A 27,741-nucleotide genomic window follows, 5' to 3' on the forward strand; every position below is an offset into this window, starting at 1 on the left:
GTTGGGTAATAGACAATAATAGGGCAGGGAGCAGATGAAATAAGAAAGACCAGAATTGGAAGTGATGACACGGAAGGGTACCAGATAATTTGACAAAGCCAAAGAGCTTGTTGCATACAGATACTAAAATAATTTTGTAGTAATTAGCCAATTGTGTGTGTGTGTATTTGTGTGCACATGTTATCTAACTATATATATCTTGGTGCTCAGTTGCTCAGTCGTGTCCAACTCTTTGCAACCCCTGCTGAACTCCTCTGTCCATTGGATTCCCCAGGGAAGAATACTGGAGTGGTGGCCATTTCATCCTCCAGGGGAGTGCCTTAAAAAATACATATGCCTGAATTCCCGTTTTAGTGCTAATGAACCATAATCTCTTAGGGTGTGACCCACACTTGTGTATTGAATAAATACTCTAAAAGTAATTTTTTAAAAAACTAAAACATTTGTAAATTACTGTCTAAAAGGCAAACTAGCCATAATTTAGTAATGTAATACTTATAGCTATTTGTCTGGGAACATATATCTATACAAGGCAGATGGCCAGTCAATAAGTTAATATCAGCAATTTTTATTTTTTTTAATTTTATTTTATTTTTAAACTTTACATAATTGTATTAGTTTTGCCAAATATCAAAATGAATCCACCACAGATATACATGGGTTCCCCATCCTGAACCCTCCTCCCTCCTCCCTCCCCATTCCATCCCTCTGGGTCGTCCCAGTGCACCAGCCCCAAGCATCCAGTATCGTGCATCAAACCTGGACTGGCAACTCGTTTCATACATGATATTTTACATGTTTCAATGCCATTCTCCCAAATCTTCCCACCCTCTCCCTCTCCCACAGAGTCCATAAGACTGTTCTATACATCAGTGTCTCTTTTGCTGTCTTGTACACAGGGTTATTGTTACCATCTTTCTAAATTCCATATATATGCGTTAGTATACTGTATTGGTGTTTTTCTTTCTGGCTTACTTCACTCTGTATAATCGGCTCCAGTTTCATCCACCTCATTAGAACTGATTCAAATGTATTCTTTTTAATGGCTGAGTAATAGTGCAGATTCTGGGGTCATTATGCCCTTTATTTATGTTGAGTATAGCACAGTATAATAAAAATATGAATCATGGGAAATTCCCTGATGGTCCAGTGGTTAAGACTCCATGCTTCCAGTGCAGGGGACATGAGTTCAATGCCTGGTTGAGGAACTAAGATCCCACATGCCACATGACCTGGCCAAAAAAAAAAAAATACTACTCATGAATAATATGGAAAATTATTTATATTCCTCACACTCTAAGGAAAAAATGTTTATATTATTAAATTTAGATATATTGTTATCACAAAGTCAGTTCTATTCAAATTTGACATAATTCCATTATTCTGAATGAATCTGCTGTTTCCCCATTTCCTTAATGTATTTTAAAAAATAAATTCGTCATACATATTTTTCTGTTTTTTAAAAGGTAATTAAAGATAATTTTGAAGATTCTTACTGATTTTACCTTTACAAAGTTAAAATCTTTCTTCTTAAAAGTAAGTTTTTTTCCATTCCCATTTTATGAAATTGGTTGGATTGTTTTGGACTGTCCACTCCCATAAGGTCAAACAATTATTGTGCTAAGCATTAAGAATGCAGAGTTGAATGTGATATTACCGGATACAGGAAGCTCACTGTCTAGTGGGAAAGACAAGGTAATAAGCTGTTAGTTATATGGTGGCTGTCTATTGGGAAAAGTCTTTGCTAATCTAGAGCATTTTCATGTCAGAAATTTTATTGTGTAATACTGCTAAAAATCGAAGGACATATTGCATTTTTAAATGGTAGAGATATATGGATTTTAATTAGAAGAGGCATTAGACAGATATTTCCATTCAAAGACTTGCTTAGTTTTGGTGAAACTAAGTAAGATAGAGTATAGCTGTTTTTTAGCTCTGAACATTTTTTAAAAATGATGTTATGACCCAGGTTTTAATGATGATTGTAAACGTGGCAGAAACTGAAGTGCCTTATTAAACATAAAAATACTGTACTGTGTTCAATATAATATCACAGACTTGGAGAGGACCTTAAAGAACAATCTAATGTAATTTTTGTTATGTGGGAACACTGAGGTAGAGTGGTTTGTGATTTGGCCAAGGGTGCTTAGCTTATGAATGACAGAGCTAGAAGCAAAACTTAGTCTGTGACTTTTCCACCAGTGTTCTTTCCACTGGAGAAAACTCCCAATAAATTATGTTTATGTTACAGTCCATACTTTGAAGACTTTTACTGCATTCATAATATGTGGTATAAAATCAGCTAATTGTAGTATTAATGAGTATGCAATTTGATGTTGCTTTTGGTATACATATATGCAAAGATACATAAATATATGCCATACTTTAATGTAATTACAAAATGTCAGTTACAAAACATAGGTATTTGCATTAAAAAAAGTCCTTAACATTTTTAAAGAAAAGACCCCTTTTCAAAGAGGAAACTCACTCTCATAGCTACTTAAAAGTGTCTAGTGAAATACTCTTTTGATGTATAAGAAACATCCAGGGACAAGCTGCTTGTATATCTTGGAAATTAATCCTTTGTCAGTTGTTTCTTTTGCTATTCTCCCATTTTGAGGGTTGTTTTTTCACTTTGTTTAGTTTGCTTTGCTATGCAAAAGCTTTTAAGTTTAATTAGATCTCACTTATTTGTTTTTCTTTTTGTTTCCATTATTCTAGGAGGTGGGTCATAAGGGATGTTGCTATGATTTATGTCATACTGTGTTCTGCCTATATTTTCTTATAAGAGTTTTGTAGTTTCTGGTCTTACATTTAGGGCTTTAATCCATTTTGAGTTAATATTTGTGTATGGTATTAGGAAGTATTCTAATTTCATTTTTTTGCACATAGTTGTCCAGGTCCTCCAGCACCACTTATTGAAGAAACTGTCTTTTTCCCATTGTATATTCTTGCCTCCTTTGTCAAAGATAAGGTGCCCGTATGTGCGTGAGGTGATCTCTGGGCTTTCTATCATGTTCCATTGGTCTGTACTTCTGGTTTTGTGCCAGTACCATATTGTCTTTATGACTGAAGCTTTGTGGTATAGTGTGAAATCAGATAAGTTTATTCTTCCAGTTCCATTCTTCTTTCTCAAGATTGCTTTGGCTATTTGGGGTTTTTTGTGATTCCATATGAATGTGAAATTTTTTGTTCTAGTTCTGTGAAAAATGACATTGGTAATATGATAGAGATTGCATTTAATCTGTAGATTGCTTTTGGTGGTATAGTCATTTCCACAATATTGATTCTTCCAACCTAGGAGCGTGGAATATCCCTCCATCTGTTTATATCATCTTTGATTTCTTTCCTCAGTGTCTTATAGTTTTCTGTATATAGTTCTTTTGTCTCCTTGGATAGGTTTATTCCTAGATATTTTATTCTTTTAGTTGCAATTGTAAATACCAGAAAAACAAACAACCCAATCAAAGTGGGCAAAAGACCTAACTAGACATTTCTTCAAAGAAGACATACAAATGGCCAATAAATACATGAAGAGATGCTCAACATCACTCATTAGAGAAATGCAAATCAAAACTACAATGAGATATCACCTCACACCACACAGAATGGCCATAATAAAAAAATCCACAAACAGCAAGTATTGGAGAGGATGTGGGGAAAAGGGAACCCTCCTATACTGCTGGTGAGAATGTAAATTGATATAGCAACTATGGAAGACAGTGTGGAGATTCCTTAAAAACTAGGAATAAAACCATCATATGACCTAGCAATACCACTTCTAGTCATGTACCCTGAAGAAATCAAAAGTGAAAAAGATACATGTACCCCAGTGTTCATTGCAGTAGTATTTACAATAGCCAGGGCATGGAAGGAACCTAGAAGTCCATCAACAGAGGAATGGATAGAGAAGCTGTGGTACATATATACAATGGAATACTACTCAGCCATGAACGGAATGCATTTGAGTCAGTTCTAATGAGGTAGATGGACCTAGAGCCTATTATACAGAGTGAAGTAAGTCAGAAAGAGAAAAGCAAATACCATGTATTAACACATATATATGGAATTTAGAAAGATGGTACTGACGTATCTGTTTATAGAGCAGCAATGGAGATCCAGACCTAGAGAACAGACTTATGGACAAGGGTCGGGGAGAAGAGGGAGAGGGTGAGGTGAGTGGGGAGAGTAGCATGGATGCATATACACTAACATATGTAAATAGATAAACAATGGGAATTTGGAGTATGACTCAGGGGACTCAAACTGGGTCTCTGTAATAACCTAAAGGGATGGTAATGGGCGGGAAGTGGGAGGGAGATTCAAGAGGGAGGGGACATATGTATACCTATGATTAATTCATGGTGATGTATGACAGAAGCCAAACCAATATTGTAAAGCAATCATCAATCAAAAGTAAATATTTAAAAAAAGGAACATCCAGGAGCATATTTTTCAGAACTGATACTTCATTTCTGACTGATTAATGAGTCCTAATACCTAAAGCTAAAATTACTCTGTTGGATTATATAACATGGTAGTTATTTTAGCTACCATGAAGCCTAACTTACTTGGGACCATACTCTTGTCCACTTTGGCCACAGTCACCATTGGTTAATGAGTTAATTAAAAGGTGAATTGATTGAGAACATTTTTGCCATCCAGACCCGAATTAATACAATATAATGGAAAGCTACCACGACTTCTAGACATCATGATTAACTAACTAGTCATGTGAACTTAAACTCTGTGGGTCTCAGTTTTCTCCCCTATACAGTCAGAAGTTCGGATAATATATCCCAGCTCTTGTTATTTTGTGATACGTAATACATCTGAAAATTTGTTTTTTTTTTTAATTCTTACTACTGTGCTGGGGGCTAGAATTACGGTTCACCTGAGTGTAGTCTTGATATATAGAGTCCTATATCAAGGGGTAGAAACAGTTCCAGGGTGCCTTGCCTTCTGCCTGACCCAGTTGGTAGGAAATTTGGCATATAATTTATCAGTGTATGTAAAATTTCAATAAAAGTAGGCGTATGGCCTGGAAACATGTTTGGGCTTTGCAGATTTTGTTTATCCACGCCAGTTTCTTTTCCAATGATATGAATAGCTGGACATTTAAATATTTGTATATTGCTGACTATTTAAAATATTATAATGAAAGAATTCTTGAGGTTCACAGTTTTTGTCATGTCACAATTTACAAGGTTTTTTTTACTTTCTCTGCATGTACTAGTGAAGGTCTTAAAAGGCGACTCTTTCAGTTGTTGCTTTTTTTTTTTCTATCTCTACTTGGTTGGAACAGAAGCTGAAGCACAGATTTTGTATGCTTCTGTTTACATGAAATTATAGAGGTTGTGGTGTTATCTGTGTGTTACAAAACCCAGGAAATGGGGATGCTAGTAGGCAATGACAGCCCACTCCAGTACTCTTGCCTGGAAAATCCTATGGATGGAGGAGCCTGGTAGGCTGCAGTCCATGGGGTCGCTAGGAGTCGGACACAACTGAGCGACTTCACTTTCCCTTTTCACTTTCATGCATTGGAGAAGGAAATGGCAACCCACTCCAGTGTTCTTGCCTGGAGAATCCCTGGGACGGGGGAGCCTGGTGGGCTGCCGTCTCTGGGGTCTCACAGAGTCAGACACGACTGAAACGACTTAGCAGCAGCAGCAGCAGCAGTAGCCCATTAAACTCTGTGCTAGATTGAAGGAGTTAGACATTAAATTATTTCTGTTGTGATTTCTGGTTCTAAATGGAGCTAATCATAAGATGCTGTAACTATATTTGAGTATTGCTTGGATTTCTTTTTACAGGATGAAGGAGTTGTTAAAGAAATCCCTATTACTCATCATGTTAAGGAAGGATATGAGAAAGCAGATCCTGCGCAATTTGAGTTGCTCAAAGTTCTTGGTCAGGGATCCTTTGGAAAGGTAATGAATGCTTTTTTCCCTCATTTGTTTTTCTTTTAAAAATTTAGCAAAAAATTGAACTCATAGGTAGAAATCTGGTAAATTTGCCATTTCTAAATTATGATACATCCAAAGGAAGGTCTAATTTCACTCCTTTTCTGTCGTTTTTTAAATCCCATTTCTTTATATTTCTCTGTAATGTTTTCTAATCCCCTGGGATAATTGATTTCTCAAGGACAATATATAACATGCTATTTATTTGCTGCCTAAATCAAGAAAGTTTGAGTTTTGTAAAACAGGTCTTCTTTCTCTGTTCACATGCTGTCATGATCTCAGCTTTCTCTTGGTGATTTTTTCCTTAGCTCTATCACAGAAGTCAGAATGCATGTATCAATTCATGTATGAATGCATGAATTGTTAATTTATCATCTGTTATAAAAAATGTGTGAATGTACAGCTATGGTAAGTACTGGGTAATATAGGGATTATATAAAACTCCTACCTTCAAAGGGCTTTAATTTCAAGGGAAAAAGCAAAATTAAGGAGGATAAACTCTGACACTCATTATTAAAATTGGTTATTCAGTGCTTACTGATACATGATTATTAGGAAAGAAGTTTGTAGATCTGGTTCCTGAGTTTTGTATACCTAGCATCTAAGATACGAAAAATATTACATATAGGTATTAAGTAACAGCATGTAGGAAACAGCAACAACAGCAGTTTAAGGGAAGGAAGATAGTGAGAAAACTACTAATTTCTAATTTTAGGGTGGCTGAGATTTAGTTTCAAAGAGGAAAGTAAGGCAGTTGAGCATTGCTTATTTATTATGCTCTGAAATATTTTAAAAGAAAGACAATTATTGAACACCGGGTTTGTGTATACCACTTTTAAAGTAACATTGATGAATATAAAGTAGACGTTAATTGTCAAGTAATCTGATATCTGTGCAATATAAAATACAACATGTAAAATATAGAGAAACATTTTTCAGGATACAAAATGGACAAACTGAGGTGGATTATTGTTTGGTAGTGAATTGGTACAAGAGGTATATGATGACAAGGAGATAGGACTTGACTAGTTATGCTGGGGGAGAGTAAAACTAGAAGGAGCTTTTAATAGATGTGTGTATCTGTGTGTGTGGTGGGGGGAGTGTATTTATAGAACTGACCTGTAGAGGAGGCATGTGCATCCTGAATACCTTTATTTTTTAAAGTTACTAAAAGTACAGTATTTTTAAAAAATATTTGCATACTATTTCTATGATGTTAATTTTAGAAGAACAGAGATGAATTTCTTTTATATCCCCAATATATAAATGCTTGCATATTAACTTAAATAAAATCTTACCAGGCAAACATTTCAAGCCATTAAAAGTATCTGTCTTGTTATTTGATACACACACACTTATCCATATGTGTATTTATTTATATCCAGCTTTGTTCCAGAAAGGATTTAAGGCTTTCATAAATGAATACTAAAGAAAATAAAAATAAGTGGGGATGATGATGGAAGCAGAAAAATTAGAACAGGAAAGATGAGTTGAAGCCAGGAATAAACTCTCTTGTTCACAAATGCATGGTATAATGGCCTCAAATTTTTTGGCCTCATTATAAAGAGGCTGATACATTTAATTGTATGATTATTGACAGAATCTTTAAGAAATATATCAAACAGACCAGAGAAATTTTTCTTATGGAGCTTCATAAAGAAAATACAGTATAACATAATGAAATCTCTTCAATAACATCTTCACACTGAATATAGAAACATGCTGACAAGTTGTCAATGTGGTCCTTAAAAAATTCAGGGAACGTTCAGCTTTGTGCAGGAACTTTGATTTAACAAGGATATCATGGAAGCCCTTTTAAAAAATTCCTAATACTAAAATACAGAATAGTGACCCTTGTGCAGGTCATCAACCAAAGAAATATTAAGGAAGTGGCTTATTTTTTCCTTCTTAGGATGTGAAAACACTTGCTTGTCAGTATTACATCATTTGCGTAGGCATTGTGTGGTTGGGACTTGTTATATGCCAAACCTAGTCAGGAATTTGGCCAAGGCTGTGAATCAGATAAGTGTAGGAGCAATTCCAAGAAAATTTGAGCTGTAGTCTTATTTATAAGATTTCCTATGAAAGTTCCATTGTTAAAATGCAATAAATATATTTTAGCATATATAAACCTTTGTGACATTAAATATCTATACAATCTATTCAATCAGGAAAAATACTATGAAAATCAGTTGTAAAATTGTATTTTAAAGATGCATGTATTATCATAAAAGATGCATATAAAATTCTGTAGTAAGCACATCAAGTAATGTGTGGATTGAAATGAAGTATACCAATCAACTTATGTTGTTGTTGTTTAGTTGCTAAGTTGTGCCTGATTCTTTTGTGACCCCATGGACTATAGCCCACTAGGCTCCTGTGTCCATGGGATTTCCCAGGCAAGAATACTAGTGTGAGTAGTCATTTTCCCCTTCAGGGGATCTTCCCAACCTCAGGATCAAACCTCTGTCTCCTGCTTTGGCAGGCAGATTCTTTACCACTGAGCCACCAAAAGATGCATATAAGATTCTGTAATAAACACACTAAGTAATGTGTGAATTGAAATAAAGTATACTAAATAACTTATTTATTTTAAAACACAGTAAAATAAAACACATGAAAACATCTTTGGCATTATTAGACTAGCCTTTCATATATTTCACATGTCAAGTCATATTTACATAAAACATACATTTTAACATTCCTTTGTTTTTGCTTTTGTGATAGTAAAACCTTTAACTATAGGACTTAAAAATGAATTTTTGAAAATATCAAACCCTTGTAAGTAATTGATTAAGTATATGTGTTTACAACTTAAAATTTCTTGCAGTTGGTTCTTTATTTCCAATTAGTGTTAAAACTGTGCAGTTTTTCACTTCACTTCAGCCAGCAAATACTTCTTAATGAAGTCCATATGACAGAGAGAAAGTATGTTGGAGTAATTCACTCATTCATTTCTCTTTTGAACAATTTCTGAGAATTGGATTAGGGTGGTTGTAAAGAAACCTCTCTTATTTATTTTTTTAATTAATTAATTATTTATTTTACTTTAAAATATTGTATTGGTTCAGGAGAGATACGTTTTTGGATAACAGTAATTTGAAATCATGCAGCTTCTGTAGTTGATCATGGGAAGAGAGTAGAATGAGATGATGTTTTCTTATGCTGAGAAAGTTCATCCATTAGACCTGAGAAGAACAAATCAGGTAATGAAAAAATAAACAATTACTTCCCTAGACTGTGAATGATGGCTTCTATTAGATGCCATATTGAGATATTTGTGAGTGTTTTAAGAGATAGGGGAACAGTGGCCGCTTTGTGTGTCTTTTCAGAAAACCTGGACTACTGTTTTCTTCCTTCCTTAATTGCCTCTTTTTACCCTCTGTATTCCATTCTTTTCAGCCCCACTAAAGGCTGTGTTCTAGAATAGTAGTTCTCGAAGTGTGATCTTACTACCCTTGGACATCCACAAGACACTTTCATGGAGTCCTTAAGAACAAGACTGTTATAATAATGCTAAGATATTATTTGTAAATTTTTTGGCACTTTGGCACAATCCAGGAAGTGATTTTAAGCTATCAGTAATCATTATGACCTTCACTGCCACACATAGTTAGAAAAATACAAGTTTTACTTAAGAATGTTCTTGATGAGGTGTTAACAGTTATTAGATTTCTCAAATATCAATCCTTGAGTATGCTTCTTTTTAATATTGTGGGATGAAATGAGAAGTACCCAAAGTACTTTAGCTGCACACCAAAAAATATGATTGTCTCAAGACAGAATACTTGTGAAGTTTTTTGAATTGTGAGCTACACTAGACACTTATTTCATGAAATGTCATTTTTCCATGAAAGAATGATTGACAAACTATAATTACTTAAATTTGGGCATTTGGTAGATGTTTTCCTCAAAAATGAATAAGTGAACCTGTTACTTCATGGAAAACAACTTAGTATTTTAGCCAATGATAAAATTTGAGCTTCAAAGCAAAAAATTAGAATTTTGGCCAATTTTTATTTTCCACTGTGCTCAACATGTTCTCAGTACTCAAAAGACTTTCCTGATGAGATTGCTACTGTCAACATTTGGAAGATCTGCATAACTCAGTGAACCAGTGCTTTTTAGTTGACAAACACATGATGTTATCAAATCAGCCATCAGTGCAAAATCCATTCAACATGTCCCATAGACCAGTGGGTTATTATGTAAAAGAATATGGACAGTTAATTGATGTGGTTTCAGATTTTTCACTGCAACTAATCTTTAAGAAACTTCTACTTGTCAAATTCTTGTGTCATATCAAAGAAGAATAACCACAATTATATGAAAAGGCTATTAAAATACTTCTCCCTTTTCCAGATATGTAACTGTGTGAAGCCTGATTTTCTTCTTATAATTTAAGCAAAGCAGTTTAATTGCAACAGATTGAATGAAGAAGCAGATAAAAGAATCCAACTATTTTCTGTTAAGCCAGATATTAGGGACTTGTAGAAATGTAAATCAGTGTCAGTCTTCTCAGTGATTTCTTTTTTTTGGTTTGTTTTGGAAAAAATAGTCATTTTTATAAAAAATATTTATATTCACATGTAATAAGTTTATTATTTTTAATCAATAAATACATAGTTAATTTTTTGCTGTGATTTCTAATACAGTAAATATCAGTAGTTATAACCCACAAAAACAAAAGTACTTTGGAGTGATCAGTAATTTTTAAGTTTGTAAAAGAATTCTTGAGACCAAAAATAATTGAGAAATGCTTTCTTGGAAGAAACTGAGGAAGAATGGAGTCATCACTCATGAAATGACTTGACTCCTTTGTTGTCAATATCTTGATCACCTGATATTGATTAGAAAAAAGGAAACTGTTTATCAACATTTATTTGTCCATGTCATTAAAATTGAATGAAAACTAAGTCTGGTATTTAGGGTTAATGCCATTTACTTTGAAGCTTTTGTGTGTATATTATGGCAGTTAATTTAATCTGCTTTTTAGAAACTGATATAGACTGAAATCAGCTATACAAATACATATAAGTCCATGGTTTTTCACTGGTGAAATAGGAAGTAATGGTATGCAGTGGATTTGGAGGAAAGGGGGAAAAAAGACTGGTTGGTCTAAATACAAAGTATGAGAAGCACTACAATAGATAGTGTGAAAATCGATAAAACTGAAATGGTCCTTGAGTTTAGGTCTGATACAAGAATAGGAGAAGGAGAGATTAAGTAATGATTAAATGAAGTAATGATTAAATGAACCCCCCCACTTGCCCAGTTGGCTGATATATAATTATCACATAGAATATTTTGAATAAAGAATTTTAAGCTCTACCATAGGAAAAAGACAAAAATTACTTAGAAGCTCTCCAATCTGCAGTTTTATGTATACAAATTAGTTAATTTAATCTCATTTTAAATTTATCAGCATTTGAATAGAGCTTGTTAGAGTTGAGGATAGCAGGTTGAGGCAGTGAACACCAATTTAAAACTGGAAACAACCCTTTAATAGTAAATACCTGTTATGAAACTATAATATACTCATATTTATCTTCATAACTGAGGCTTTCTAAAACTTACCTTATAATGAATCATTTCTTGGTTTGAAAATATAAGAAATTATTACTTTAAGCTTAATCAGAAACTTTCACTTTTTTATTGAAATATTCACCATTATGATTCTTTCACTTAGAAGATAGTTAAGAATTGCCTCTGATATCTTATTAGAAAATAAATTGAAAATTTTAGTCACTCATTCTTGTCTGACTCTTTGTGACCCCATGGACTGTAGCCCTCCAGGCTCCTCTGTCCATGGAATTCTCCAGGCAAGAATACTGAAGTGGGTTGCATTTTCCTCCTCATCTTCATGACCCAGGTGTGGACCTGGGTCTCCTGCATCACAGGCAGATTCTTTACTGTCTGAGTCACCAGGGAAGCCCTATTAGAAAATAAAATACCTGGTAACTTATAAAATGGACCAATAGGAAACTAGAAATGAAGGTGTCAAATTAACAGTAATTAGATTTATTTGTTCCATATTAAGAAAACAAAAAGGAGCTTGTGTCTTATAAGGAGTTCCCTTAGCTCAAATTGTCTTTCATTATATTATTTATCTCTTATATCACAAACTTCTCAAATGTTCTTTTACATTTTCTTTTCCACATTGGGATGTATGAGCATGTGATTAAGTGAATGAAAGTGAGAAAGTGTAAACTAAGTATAATTTATAGGGAAAGGTATATCTTTATACAATTAGAGAATATGTAAGGCTATTTGTATATGCTAATATATATGTATAGCAGGAATGGCTTGGGATGTGAATTTCACTTTTAATTCTCTTATTAGGTATTTCTCGTTAGAAAGAAGACCGGTCCCGATGCTGGACAACTCTATGCAATGAAGGTGTTAAAAAAAGCTTCTTTAAAAGGTAGAAGATCAGAAAGCTTATTAAAATAAAATGTAAAGCTTGTTTTAAGAAATGTGCTATGTATTGCCTATATGAGTAGATTTAGTTTCCTTTTAACATTAGTAATTGTTATTTCTAGGTTTGAGGATGGGGAACACGTGTATACCCGTGGTGGATTCATGTTGATGTATGGCAAAACCAATACAATATTGTAAAGTAATTAACCTCCAATTAAAATAAATAAATTTATATTAAAAAAATGATATTGACATATACTTTAATTTAGTGAGAGTGTATCCTGGTAAAAAAGAATTAATGGGATAAAAAGTGATACATTTTATTTAATATAAAGTGAACTTGTTTTATTAAACTATATTCTTTTTCTTCAAGATTCTTATTTTTTCTGTTCCATCTGTTGGTATTACATATTGAGAAGGCACAGCCACCTGCATACACTTATATATACTGTCTTCCAGGCTGTGATAACAATAACACTGTGCTCAGTTTTAATCAGAGAACTCATTTGAACACTAATATATAATGCTTATCCGCCAAATAACACTGTGGCACTTAACCCATCTCTAGATCTAAACTGAATTTTTTAGCTTTTATACTATGGTAATTACTGCCTAGGAATATTGACTTCAAATTCAGGCACTTACAAAGTTATATTTTAAATTTCTATATTTGTGTTTGGTGAATTATTGATGGGCTCTCTACTAAAATTATATACAAGAACAATATACTCTAACCTTCTCTAATTTTTAGTTCGAGACAGAATTCGGACAAAGATGGAGAGGGATATACTGGTGGAAGTAAATCATCCATTTATTGTCAAATTGCACTATGGTATGTAATCTTTTAAAAAAAATATGGAACTAGAGAACTAAGATTTCCTTTCAGACAATAATGTAACATAAGATAAATACTTCGAACAGGAAATAAATATGGAATGATTCAATACTTTCAGCTGTGTAAAACATACTTATCTGAAATAAGAATTAATATCCAGCTTTTAGTTGTTTTTCCTGTATTTGTTGGTTAACTTGTCTAAGGTAACAAGATAGTGTCTTTTGACTACTCTTGTCTAGTAGAATTTCTGTACTGTACTAGGCTGTACCTCTAGGGATCTTAGGCTATAAACTACTGTGATAATTTATTCAAAACATTCTTGTGTTTGAATGGGTTCCTCTTACATGTTCATAATGATCATATTAGTCTTATTTCCTCATCCTGTTGAAGAGGACCATATGGTATACTAGTCTATTTGAGTTATTTTTTCTTATATTTAGAGGGAGAGGAATACTAGTGAAAAGCAATAGGTACAATGGAAAGAACATGAATTTGGAGTCAAGAATTCTTTTTTTTTTTTTTAATTGAGGTATAGTTGATTTACAGTATTATATGTTTCAGGTGTACAATATAGTGATTCACAATCCTTGAGGTTATATTCCATTTATTCTTATTCCCTGTGTTATACTATATATTCTTGTAGCTTATTTATTTTATACATAGTATTTTGTACCTGTTAATCCCATACCCCTATCTTGACACTTTCCCCTACCTTTCCCCATTGGTAATCACTAGTTTGTTCTCCATAAGTTTGTTCCTTCTTTGTTAAATTCAAATTTTTTGATTCCAAATGTAAGTGATATCATCCAATATTTGTCTTTGTAAGACATATTTCACTAGGCCTAATACACTCTAAGCCCATCCATGTTGTTGCAAATGACAATATTTCATTATTTTTTATGAGTGAGTAATACTCCATTGTGTATGTGTGTGTAGATGTATGTATGTGTGTGTGTATATATACACATATATATTTTCCACATCTTTAATACATTTACCTGTTGATGGATATGTAGGTTGCTTCCATATATTGTGTACTATAAAAAATTCTGCCATGAACATTGTGGTGCATATATTTTTTTGTGGCAATATTTTCATTTTCTTCAAATATATACCCAAGTGTGGAATTGCTGAGTTATATTTTTATTCTTTTGAGGAACCTCCATACTGTTTTGCACAGTGCTTGCACCAATTTACATAACTTCTGACAGTGTACAAGGGTTTCATTTTGTCCACACCCTTTCCAACATTTGTTATTTATAGTCTTTTTCATGGTATACATTTTTGATGGATTGAGATGGTATCTCATTGGTGTTTTGATACTCTGATGATTAGCGATATTGAACATCCTTTCATGTGCTAGTTGGCATTCTGTATGTCTTCTTTGGAAAAATGTCTATTCAGGTCTTCTGCCCATTTTTAAAATTGGGTTGTTTGTTTCCTGGTGATGAGATATATGGTCTGTTTATATATTTTGGATATTAGCTCCTTATTAGTCATATCATTTGAAAATATTTTCTCAAATTTAGTAGGCTGTCTTTTCAATTTGTTGATGGTTTCCTTTGCTGTGCTAGAGCTTTTTATTCTAATTAGGTCTGATCTGTTTATTTTTGCTTCTGTTTCCTTTGCCTTAGGAGATAAATCCCAAAAAGCGTTGATTTGATTCATGTCCAAGAGTGTTCTACCTATGTTCTTTTCTAGAAGTTTTATGGTTTATGGTCTTACATTTAGGTCTTTAATCCATTTTGAGTTTATTTTTATATATGATGTTAGAAAATTTCATTCTTTTACATGCAACTGTCCAGTTTTCCCAGCACCACTTACAGAAGAGACTCCCTTTTTCTCTTTTGTATATTCTTGTCACCATTGTTGCAGATTAATCGATCACAGGTGTGTGGATTTATTTCTGGGCTCTCTATTCTGTTCCATTGATCTATATGTCTCTATTTATGTCAGTACATACTGTTTTGATTTCTGTACCTTTTAGCATGGTCTGAAGTCAGGGAATGTGATGCCTCTAGCTTTGTTCTTCTTTTTCATGATTGTTTTGGCTATTCAGGGTCTTTGATATTTCCATACAAATTTTAAAATTACTTGTTCTAGTTCTGTGAAAAATGCCATTGGTATTACAGTAGGGATTGCATTGCATCTTTAGATTGCTTTGTGCAGTATGGTCATTTTAACTAGTAATTCTTGCAACCCATGCAGTTCTGAATTTTAATAATGGCTCCATTGACAATTTATTGTATGCATGAGATTATGGCATTTAACTTCCCTGGGGAATTCAAAGGCAAAAATTACTGATCCAGTCTACTATGTTGCTCTTGGTTTTTTAAATTTAGATGAATAGCAGGCATTGATTTTATTTTTAGGTAATTTTGACAAATATGCATTATAGTAGTTATTCAGTTCAGTTCAGTTCAGTCGCTCAGTCATGTCTGACTCTTTGTGACCCAATGAACCACAGCATGCCAGGTCTCCCTGTCCATCACCAACTTCCAGAGTCCACCCAAACCCATGTCCATTGAGTCGGTGATGCCATCCAACCATCTCATCCTCTGTCGTCCCCTTCTCCTCCTGGCCTCAATCTTTCCCAGCATCAGGGTCTTCTCCAATGAGTCAGCTCTTCGCATGAGGTGGCCAAAGTATTGGAGTTTCAGCTTCAACATCAGTCTTTCCAATGAACACCTAGGACTGATCTCCTTTAGGATGGAGTGGTTGGATCTCCTTGTAGTCCAAGGGACTCTCAAGAGTCTTTTCCAACACCACAGTTCAGAAGCATCAATTCTTCGGTGCTCAGCTTTCTTCACAGTCTGACTCTCACATCCATACATGACCACTGGAAAAACCATAGCCTTGACTAGACGGACCTTTGTTGGCAAAGTAATGTCTCTGCTTTTTAATATGTTGTCTAGGTTGGTCATAACTTTCCTTCCAAGGAGTAAGCATCTTTTAATTTCCTGGCTGCAATCACCATCTGCAGTGATTTTAGAGCCCCCCAAAATAAAGTCTGACACTGTTTCCACATCTATTTGCCATGAAGTGATGGGATCAGATGCCATGATCTTTGTTTTCTGAATGTTGAGCTTTAAGCCAACTTTTTCACTCTCCTCTTTCACTTTCATCAAGAGGCTTTTTAGTTTCTCTTCACTTTCTGCCATAAGGGTGATGTCATATGCATATCTGAGGTTATTGATATTTCTCCCGGCGATCTTGATTCCAGCTTGTGCGTCTTCCAGCCCAGCGTTTCTCATGATGTACTCTGCATATAAGTTAAATAAGCAGGGTGACAATATACAGCTTTGACATACTCCTTTTCCTATTTAGAACCAGTCTGTTGTTCCATGTCTAGTTCTAACTGTTGCTTCCTGACCTGCATGCAGGTTTCTCAAGAGGCAGGTCAGGTGGTCTGGTATTCCCATTTCTTTCAGAATGTTCCACAGTTTATTGGGATCCACACAGTCAAATGCTTTGGCATAGTCAATAAAGCAGAAACAGATGTTTTTCTGGAACTCTCTTGCTTTTTTGATGATCCAGCAGATGTTGGCAATTTGATCTCTGATTGCTCTGCCTTTTCTAAAACCAGTTTGAACATTTGGAAGTTCACGGTTCATGTATTGTTGAAGCCTGGTTTGGAGAATTTTGAGCATTACTTACTTTACTAGCAAAAATCTGGTATTTTTCACCCATTATTCTTTCATTCCCCATTACCCAAATGGAATGAAAGTAGTAGTAGTATCTAAAGATCTCCTTCCTTGAATCTCTGGGATATCATTAATCACTAAACACCAGTTTTATGCAAAATATTCTGTTAAAATCAGTAGGCTCTAGAGGAGATATAATCTCTGATCTTAAGAAATTTTGTAATCTATAGGGAACACAGACATATAAGACCAATTAATTTTATAAATCAAAATAGTTTAAGGTACCATAAGATATAAATAAAGTACAATGAGATCTCAAAAGTAGTAGCAAGTAATTCTGATGGGGAAGAGTATAAGGACGCTGTGGGGAAATGTGAAAAGGAGGAAGTCCTTAATAGAAGAAAGGCTCTTAATAGAAGAAACAGGGGGTGACATTTTTGTTGAGCTTGACAGAATTAGTAGATTTTCAGTATATGGGGAGGTAGAAATCAGGCAATTGCAGTGGATTATGATGCTTCATAAATGTGGAAAAATGATGATCTTACAAGTTTCTGTGTAGAGCTACAATGTAGAACATCTGATATATTCTGGAAAGGGGTTTATAGCTTTTCAATGCTAGTTTTAATTTCAAAATAATGTTACTGAATAATGGACCATGTAAGTAAATGGTTAATTTCAGTATAGTGTTCGGTGATAAAATTCTAAACAGCTATATTAAATAAAAAGCATACTAAGCTTTGTAAGCCTTAAAAATTGTTACATCTGCACTTTAATTTCTAATTAGCCTTTCAGACTGAAGGGAAGCTGTATTTAATATTGGATTTTCTCAGGGGAGGAGATGTCTTCACAAGATTATCCAAAGAGGTGAGTATTTGTAAATTTTTGCTATATTTTATTGAAACAAAACTAAGACATTGTGTTTGTTGTTTTGCTAAGTACTTTTTGCTATGGAAATTTTAAATATTCTTTTTTTTTTTGGTTACATACTATTTCATGAATGTGCCAGTTAATGGCATTTTCTGACTGTCATTTAAATCATTTTAATGCGTTACTCATTTTTCTCTTAGGAATAAGATCAGTATAAATAATTGGATGAAGTAGATAGGGGCAAGCCTAGGACTTTGGCTACTTGAGCTACCAAAATAATTTTGAGAGTAAGCTTTAATTTATTCATGTTTAAAACAGCTTTAGTGAGGTATAGTTGACATACAACAAACTGTACTTACTAAAGTACATGCTTTGATAAATTTTGACATTTGTGTAAACTTATAAAACCATCAATACAATCAAAATAATTAGTTTATCCATTGTCCCCAGCAATTTTCTTGTGTTTTTTTTGTAATGCTTCCCTCCTGCCCCACCACTACTGAATCTGCTTTCTGTTACTAATTGGTTTGCATATTCTAGGACTTCATATAAATGAAATCATATGGTATGTATTGTTTTTTTGTCTGGCTTATTTAACTTAGCATAATTATTTTGAGATTCATTCAAGTTGTGGCGTGCATCAGTAGTTCATTTTTATTGCTGAGTGGTGTTCCACTGTATAGGTACACAATGATTTGTCTATTCATTAATTTGTTGATGGATATACATTTTTTTCAATTTTTGGGTAATACTAATAAAGCTACTAGAAACGTTCATGTATGGACTTTTTTTTTTTTCATGGTTAAATATCTAAGAATATAATGACTGGTTTATATAGTAGGTCTATATTTTAACTTAAAGATACTGTCAATCTATTTTCCAAAGAGGTTGTATAATTTTTACATTCTCACCAGCAGTATATGAGAGTTTCAGTTGTTCCACATTCTTACCAACACTTGGTATGGTCAGTCTTGTTTTAATTTTGTATATCTGATAAGTGTATGGTGACCTTATTGTGGTTTTGAATTTTTATAGCCCTAATGATTAATGATGTTGAACATCTCTTCATGTGCTTATTTGACATGTATGTATTTTTTTTTTTTGATAAAATATCTGTTTAAATCTTTGGCCCATTTTTATTGGGTATTTTTAGTTACTGAATTTTGAAAGTCTTTATATATTTTGAATGCTAGGTCCTGTATCATGTATGTTTGAAAATGTTCTCTTCTGGTCTGTTGTTTATCCTTTCATTCTCTTTAACAGTGTCTTTCAAAAAGCAGAAGTTCTTAGTTTTGATGATGTCTAATTTATAATACTTTTTTCCTTTTATGAATGATAGTTTTTGGTGTCCTGTTTAATGAATGTTTACCTCATCCCAGGTCACAAAGATTTTCTCTTATGTTTTCTAGAAGTTTTCAAATATTTGGTTTTATATTTATGTTTATAATCAATTTTGAGTTCCTTTTCATATATGGTGTTAAGTATGTGTTACAGTCCTTTTTTCATAGTTATCCATATTTTACTGATACATAAGAAATGTTGAACTGTATTTGAGTTTTGAAAATAGAATCCTTTTTATTTCAGGCATTTTTAAAAACTTTTAATTTGGAATTTGGGTATAGCCGATTAATAATGTTGTGATAGTTTCAGGTGAACAGCTGAAGGAACTCAACCATTACATCTTGTCCTCTTTTTGCATATAGATATCTCATTGTTTTAGCATCATCATTGGAAAAGACTGTGCTTTCTTCCCCCTTATGGATCACAGTCATTTTTGGCAAAGGGGCTTGTGTAACTCAGTGAAACTATGAGCCATACTGTGCAGAGCCATCCAAGATGGACGGGTCATAGTGAAGAGTTCTGATAAAATGTAATCCACTGGTGGAAGAAATGGCAAACAGTGCCAGTATTCTTGCCTTGAGAATCCCATGAACACTATGAAAAGGGAAAAAAGAAATAGAAGATGGCACTGGAAATTGAGCCCCCCAAGTTTGGAAGGTGTCAATTATGCTATTGGGGAAGAGCAGAGGGCAGTTACTAATAGCTCCAGAAAGAATGAAGCAACTGTGCCAAATTGGAAAAGATGCTCAGTTGTGGGTCTGTTTTGTGGTGAAAGTAAAAGTTCGATGTCCAACAGTATTTCATAGGAACCTGGATGTTATTTCAATGGAAGTTTGACATGGTCAAGCAGAAGATGGTGAGTTTGAACATTGGCATCTTCAGAATCACTGAACTAAAATGGACGGGAATGGGTGTGACCAATGTATCTACTATTGTGGGCAAGAATCCCATAGAAGAAATGGAATAACCCTCATAGTCAACAAAAGAGTCCAAAATGCAGTACTTGGGTTTGATCTCAAAAAAGACAGAATGATCTCGGTTCATTTCCAAGGCAAACCATTCAACATCACAGTAATATAAATCTATGCCCAAACCACTGATGCCAAAGAAGCTGAAGTGGACTGGTTCTATGAAGGCTTACAACACCTTCTAAAACTAACATCAAAAAAGATATCTGTCTCATCATAGGGGGATTGCACTGCAAAAGTAGGAAGTCAAGAGATACCCAGAATAACAGGCAAGTTGGAAGTACAAAATGAAGCAGGGTGAAGGCTAACAGAGTTTTGTTAAGAGAACATGCTGGTTGTAGCAAACACTTTTTGCCAAAACCAGAGACAACTTTATATGTGGAAATCACCAGATGGTCAATACCAAAATCAGATTGATGATGTTCTTTGAAGCTTAAGATGGAGAAGCTCTATACAGTCAGGAAAAACAAGACATGGAGCTAACTGTGGCTCAGATCATGAGCTCCTTATTGGAAAATTCAGGCTTAAATTTAAGAAGTGGGGAAAAGCACTAGACCATTTAAAGTGTGAGTCGCTCAGTCACGTCTGACTCTTTGTGATCGGATGGACTGTAGCCCACCAGACTCGTCTGTCCTTGGGATTCTCCAGGTAAGAATACTGGACTGAGTTGCCGTTCTCTTTTCTAGGGCATATTCCTGACCCAGAGATGGAACCCAGGTATCCTGCATTGCAGGCAGATTCATTACCATCTGAGCCACGAGGGAAGCCATTCGTGTATGACCTAAATCAAATCCCTTCTGATTATATAGTGGACGTGACGAATAAATTTAAGGGATTAGATCTGGTAGACAGAGTGCCTGAAGGATGGGGGTTAGTAACATTGTACAGGAGGCAGTGACCAAAAACTAACCTAAAGAAAAAGATACGCAAGAAGGCAAAGTGGTTCTCCAAGGAGGCTTCACAAATACCTGAGAAAAGAAGAGAAATGAAAGGCAAGGGAGAAAGGGAAAGCTTTATCCAACAGAATGCAAGTTCTAGAGAATAGCACAGAGAGATAAGAAGGCCTTCTTAAATAAATAATGCAAAGAAATAGAGGAAAACAATAGAATGGGAAAGACTAGAGATCTCTTCAGGAAAACTGGAGATATCAAGGGAACATTTCATGCAAGAATGGACATGATAAAGGACAGAAATTGTAAGGACCTAACAGAAGCAGAAGAGATTAAGAAGAGGTGTCAAGAATACACAGAAAAACTAGGAAAAATGGCCTTAATGACCCAGATAATCAGAGTGAAGTGGTCACTCATCTAGAGCTATACATCCTGGAGTTTGAAGTCACTTGTGTCTTAGGAAGCATTACTGTTAGCAAAGCTGGTAGAAGTGATAGAATTACAGTTCAGCTCTTTCAAATCCTAAAAGACGATGCTGTTAAGGTGCTGAATGCCTTAACAGCTAATTGGAAAACTCACCAGTGGCCACAGAACTGGAAAAGATCAGTTTTCATTCCAATCCCCAAAAAGGACAGTGCCAAAAAATGTTCAAACTACCACACAGCTGCTCTCATTTCACATGCTAGCAAGGTAATGTTCAAAATCCTTCAAGGTAGGCTTCCACAATACATAAGCCAAGAACTTCCAGATGTATAGGCTGGGTTTCAAAGAGGCAGAGGAACCAGAGATCAAATTGCCAACATCCATTGGATCATATGGAAAGCAGGGAAATTCTAGAAAATCATCTACTTCTATTTCATTGAATATGTGAAAGCTTTTGGCTCTGCGGATCACAACAAACTCTGGAAAATTCTTCAAGAGATGGGAATACCACACCACCTTACCTGTCAAGTGAGAAACCTGTATGTGCATCAAGAATCAACAGTTAGAACCAGACTAGGAACAACTGACTGGTTCAAAATTGGGAAGGAGTACATCAAGGGTATATATTGTCACCCTGCTTGTTTAACTTATATGCAGAGTACATCATGCAAAATGCTAGGCTGGATGACTCACAAGCTGGAATCAAGATTGCCAGGAAAGATATCAACAACCTCAAATATGCAGATGATACCACTCTAATGGCATAAAGCAAAGAGGAACTAAAGAGCTTCTTCATGAAGGTAAAGAAGAGAGTGAAAAACCTTCCTTGAAACTCAGTATTCAATAAACTAAGCTCATGGCATTTGGTCCCAACACTTTATGGCAAATAGAAGCAGGGAAAAGGAAAGCCAAGACAGATTTTCTTTTCTTTGGCTCCAGAATCACTGCTGACAGTGACTGCAGCCATGAAATTAAAGATACTTGATCCTTGGAGGAAAGAAGTGACAAACCAAGATAGCATATTAAAAAGCAGAAATATTATTTTGTTGATAAAGATCTGTATAGTCAGAGCTATGGTTTTTCCAATAGTCATGTTCAGTTAAGTTCAGTCACTCAGTCATATCTTACTCTTTGTGACCCCATGGACTGCAGCATGCTAGACTTCCCTGTCCATTACCAACTTCTGGAGCTCACTCAAATTCATGTCCATTGAGTTGATGATGCCATCAAACCGTCTCATCCTCTGTCATCCCCTTCTCCTCCTCTCCAGCAGATGTTGACAATTTGATCTCTGGTTCCTCTGCCTTTTCTAAATCCAGCTTGAACATCTGGAAGTTCACGGTTCATGTACTATTGAAGCCTAGCATCAAGAATTTTAAGCATTACATTTTTGGCATGTGAGATGAGTACAATTTTGCGGTAGTTTGAACATTCTTTGGTGTTGCCTTTCTTTGGGATTGGAATGAAAACTGACCTTTTTTAGTCTTGTGGCCACTGCTGAGTTTTCCAAATTTGCTGGCATATTGAGTGCAGCATTTTCACAGCATCATCTTTTAGGATTTGAAATAGCTCAACTGGAATTCTATCACCTCCACTGGCTTTGTTCGCAGTGATGCTTTTACCCACTTGACTTCGCATTCCAGGATGTGTGGCTCTAGGTGAGTGATCATGTCATCATGGTTATCTGGGTCATGAAGATCTTTTACTGATGTGAAATTTGGACTATAAAGCAGGCTGAGCACTGACACATTTATGCTTTCAAATTGTGGTGCTTTAGAAGACTATTGAGACTCCCTTGGACTGCAAGGAAATCAAACCAGTCAATCCTAAAGGAAATCGTCACCTGAATATTCACTGGAAATACTGATGCTGAAGCTTCAGGTCTGTGGCCAACTGTTATGAAGGAGCAACTCATTGGAAAAGACCTTGTTGCTGAGGAATGTAGAAGGCAAAGGAGAAGAGGGTGGAAGAGAATGAGATAGTTGAATAATATCACTGGCTCAATGCACATGAATTTCAGCAAACTCTGGAGATAATGAAGGGCAGACGATCCTGGAGTGGTTCTGTTATGGGGCCAGAGATTGTCAGACACGATGTAGTACCTGAACAACAATAAAAATGCTTTCTTCATTTAATTACCTTGTATTTTTTGGTGACAATCAGTTGATCATGTACATGAAGATCTATTAATACATCTAGACACTCTTTTCTGTTTGTCTATCCGTATGCCAATACAACACTTTCTTGATTCCTTTATATTTATAAAATATCTATGAATATTTATAAAAACTCAGGTTGTGCAAGTCCTTGAGGTTTGCTCATCTTTTTCAAAGTTGTTTTGCCTCTTCTAGATCTTTTGCATTTCCATATTGATTTAAAAAGTAGTTTTTTCACTGGACAAAAATGCCTGCTGGGATTTTGATTGGGATTGTGTTAAATCTATAGTTCAGTTTGTATATAATTGACATTTTCAGTGTTGAGTCTTCTAATCCATGAAGATAGTATCTCTGTCCATTTATTTAAGTCTTTTTAAATTTCTCTCACCAGTATCTTGTCGTTTTCAGTATACAGATCTTTTACGTGTTTTGTCAGATTTGTCTCTGAATATTTTTCTTTTTAAAAACTGCCATTGTAAGTGGAATTACTTTCTTAATTTTATTTTCAATGGGTGGAAATACTAATTTTTTTGGATATTGAATTTTGTATTTTAAAATATAACTAAACTTATTTTATCTAGCAACACTTTGATAGACTACAAATAGAAGTTTCTATGTTTAACCCACATAAGGTGTTTTACTTCTTTTCCATTATGGACTAATTTATTTGTCTTTATAACACTGACTTGACCCTCCAGGTTCTGTTGAAAAGTATCGATAAAAGTAGACATTCTTGCCTTATTTCTGATTTTAGGAGGAAAGCATATTTTCACCATGAATTACAAAGTTATGTTCTTTATCAGATTGAGAAATTTCCCTTCTGTTACTAGTTTGTTGAAAGTTTTTATCAGGAATGCATGTTTGATTTTGTAAAACACTTTTTTTTTGTTTGCAGTTATTAAGATGATGATCGTATGTTTTTTTATTCTTTAATCTTTATTTATTGACTGTACTGGATCTTCATTGCTTTGCACAGGCTTTCTTTAGTTGTAGTGTGTAGGCTTCCCATTGTGATGCCTTCTCCTGTTGTGGAGCATGGGCTCTAGGGCCCATTTAGGCTTCAGTAGCTGTGGTATGTTGGCTCAGTAGTTACAGCACATGTATTCTAGAGCATGAGCTTAGTGGCTGTGGCATACAGGACCTAGTTGCCCCACAGCATATAGAATGTCACCAGACCTGTAATCGAACCCTTGTCCCTTGAATTGGCAGGCAGATTCTATACACTGGACCACCAGGCAAGTCCTCTTCTTTAATCTTTTAATATGGTGAATTACATTGAACTAATTGTCAAATGTTGAAGCAGTCTTGCATCTGTGGGTGAACTCCATGCAGTCATGATATATTATCCTTTTTGTATATTATTGGATGATATTTACTAAAAGTTTGTTAAAAATTTTTGCATCTATTTTCATGAGAGATATTTGACTGTAGTTATTGATCATATATAATTTTGGTGTCAGAGCAATTCTGGTTTCATAGAATGAGTTGGGTAGAATTTTCTCCCCTTCAATTTTCTGCAAAAGCTCAATGTTACATTGTCCTTAAATGATTCGTAGAATTCACTAGTGGAGCTATCTGGGCCTGAAGTGTTTTTTTAATGGTACAGTGTTTAACTATAAATTCAGTTTTTTAAAAGTTACTTGGGGTTATTCAGTTCATCTTTTCTTTTTAAATGAGTTTTAGTATCTTATGTCTTTTAAGGAATTTATGCATTTCATCAGAGTTAACAAATTCATTGGTATAAAGTTGTTCATAGTATCCTCTTGTTATGATTTTTATAGGTATAGATTCATTATTGTTGTTGATATCATCATGCCTAATATTGGTATTTTGTGTCTTCTCCTTTTTCTTTCTTGCTTAGGCTTGGTAGATTGTTACCAATTTTATTGTTCTTCTCAAAGAACCCAGAGCTTTTGGTTTCGGTGATTTTTCTCTATTGTATTTCTTCTGTTTTCTACTCTACTTTAATCTTTATTATTTCATTTTTTTTTCTGCTTAATTTGTGTTTCACTAGCTTTTCTGGTTTTTTAGATGGACATAGAAGTTATTGATTTAAGACTTTTGCTTCTTTTCTAATATAAGTGTGTAGTGTTATAAGTTTCACTCTAAATACTAATTTAGCATCATCTCACAAATTTTGAATTGTGATGCTTTTATTTTTCTTTAGTTCCACATGTTTTCCAATTTCCTTTTATTTCTTCTTTGACTCATAGGCTATTTACAAGTATGCAAATTAATTTTAAAATATTTAGGCAGCTTCCAGATAAATTTCTATTATTGATTTCTACTTAAAGTTTATTTTAGTCAAACAGCACAGTTTGTATGGCTTGAATTCCCTTAAATTCACTTAAATTGTTTTATGCTTCACAATATGGTATATCTTGGTAAATTGTTCAATGTGTACTTGAGAAGAATGTGTATTATGATTTTGGGTACTGGAAAGTTCTGTAAATGTCAGTTAGATTAAGTTGTTTGATAGTTGGTATTTTTCCTAACTTTCTGTCTGTATGCCTTAAAAATTTTTAAGAGACAATGGCTCAGACTTTGACTATAATTATGGATTTATCTGTTTCTTTTTGAATTTCTGTCAAATTTTGCTTCATATATTTCAAAGTTTTGTTATTAAGTGCATAAACCTTAGGATTGTCATTCCATCTTAGTGAATTTACCCTTTATCATTATGAGATGACTGACTTTATCCTTGCTAATATTCTTTGCTTTGAAATCTACATTGATATTAATCCAGGTTTTTAAAAAATTATTGTTACTTTGGTATAGTGTTTTTCATATTTTTATTTAATTTATTTGTCTTTATATTTAATGTGCAGTACTTAAGGCAGCATATAATTATCTTATTTTTTATACAGTCTGAAAATTTATGCTTTTTAATAGGTGTGTCAAACTTGTTACGTTTAATATGATTATTGATATGATTGAGTTTAAATCGCCCATCTTTCTATTGGTGGTTTTTTTTTTTTTTTGGTTCCATCTGTTCTTTTATTTCTCTTTTTTATTTTTTTAATATAAATTTATTTATTTTAATTAGAGGCTAATTACTTTACAGTATTGTTTTGGTTTTGCCATACATCAACATGAATCTGCCATGGATGTACATGTGTTCTCTTTTTCTCTGCTATCTTTTTATCTTCAGTTAGCTTTTTATCAAAATAACATTTTGTTGTGTTATTTTAGTAGTTCTTTTAGGGTTTGTAGTATAAATCTTTAACTCAGCAGTCAGGAATCTATAGTCTCAGGCCAAATATGGGCTGTTGATATTTTTTGTAAATAAAGTTTTATTGTAACATAACCACACCCATGTGTTTAACTATTGTCTGTGGTTGCTTTTGTGCTTCAATGGCAGCATAATTGTATGGTCAGTTGTACTTAATTTTATTAAATTTAATTTTCTTGTACTCTAGATACTTGTGTTTTCTTACAAAGTATTTAGCTTTGTTCTGGGATGCAGTTAACCTGTTGAGTCTTGCTTTTAACTTTATTATGTGAGACAAGAGCAGTATTTAGGATTAATTTTTTTCTAGTACTGAAATGACCCTTCTTAGTACCCTAACAAACACCCTATCAGTTATGTGATTTTTCACTCTCACTTGTGGGTACAGGACTTATCCTAGTCCTTTGTGAGCTCTGTGGTTTCTTTTTTTTTATTTTTTAAATTTACTTTTGTTCCTTTCTTGAACTCAGGTAGTTTCCTTAGATCTATAAATAGTAATTTTTCATGGATGACAGACATCCTGAAATTCACCTTGTTAGGTGATGGATATTTTTATATTTTGTTTTTTGTATTTCTCTAAATATTATTGAACTTTGTTCTGGAATTTGTGTAGTTTATTGTGAACTAGTTTATTTCAGGTTGTTTAACTGGACCAGAGCAACGTTTAATCAATGGTTGATTTTACTCTACTTGGAAACAAAATCCATCTGATTCCTACATCCAGTGCCCTGTGAATTACAAAGCTTTCTGCTCTCTTTGGAGGTAACATGAACCATTCCTGACCCTGTATGAGTTCCATGGATTAGTCCCTCTAATCCTTCCATGGATTAGTCCCTATAATCCTTTCATTGATTATTTTCCTGGCTCAGGTTAGTTTCCTCACTCACAAATGCTGAGTACTTGAGGGAGACCATCTATATAACTCTACAGTTCTCTGTGTAATTATCTCTTCTGTACTCTGTCTTGTGAATTCTCTGCATCATGTCTCCCCAGTCTCTCAGATCC

At 34.2% G+C, this 27,741-nt stretch overlaps 1 protein-coding gene across 5 annotated transcripts in view; it reads left to right on the forward strand.

Annotated features, from left to right (window-relative positions):
* RPS6KA6 (ribosomal protein S6 kinase A6) overlaps window positions 1-27,741 on the forward strand; it is a 191,772-nt gene that overhangs the window by 60,262 nt on the left and 103,769 nt on the right. For all 5 annotated transcript variants that reach the window (XM_055563519.1, XM_055563522.1, XM_055563523.1 and 2 more), the window contains 4 exons: window positions 5,814-5,930; window positions 12,306-12,387; window positions 13,135-13,215; window positions 17,647-17,726. In XM_055563519.1, coding sequence (XP_055419494.1) covers window positions 5,814-5,930; window positions 12,306-12,387; window positions 13,135-13,215; window positions 17,647-17,726 — 360 coding nt within the window. The remainder of the gene's footprint in view (window positions 1-5,813; window positions 5,931-12,305; window positions 12,388-13,134; window positions 13,216-17,646; window positions 17,727-27,741) is intronic.

This window comes from Bubalus kerabau, chromosome X (assembly GCF_029407905.1).
Source record: "Bubalus kerabau isolate K-KA32 ecotype Philippines breed swamp buffalo chromosome X, PCC_UOA_SB_1v2, whole genome shotgun sequence".
NCBI classification, from domain to species: domain Eukaryota; kingdom Metazoa; phylum Chordata; class Mammalia; order Artiodactyla; family Bovidae; genus Bubalus; species Bubalus kerabau.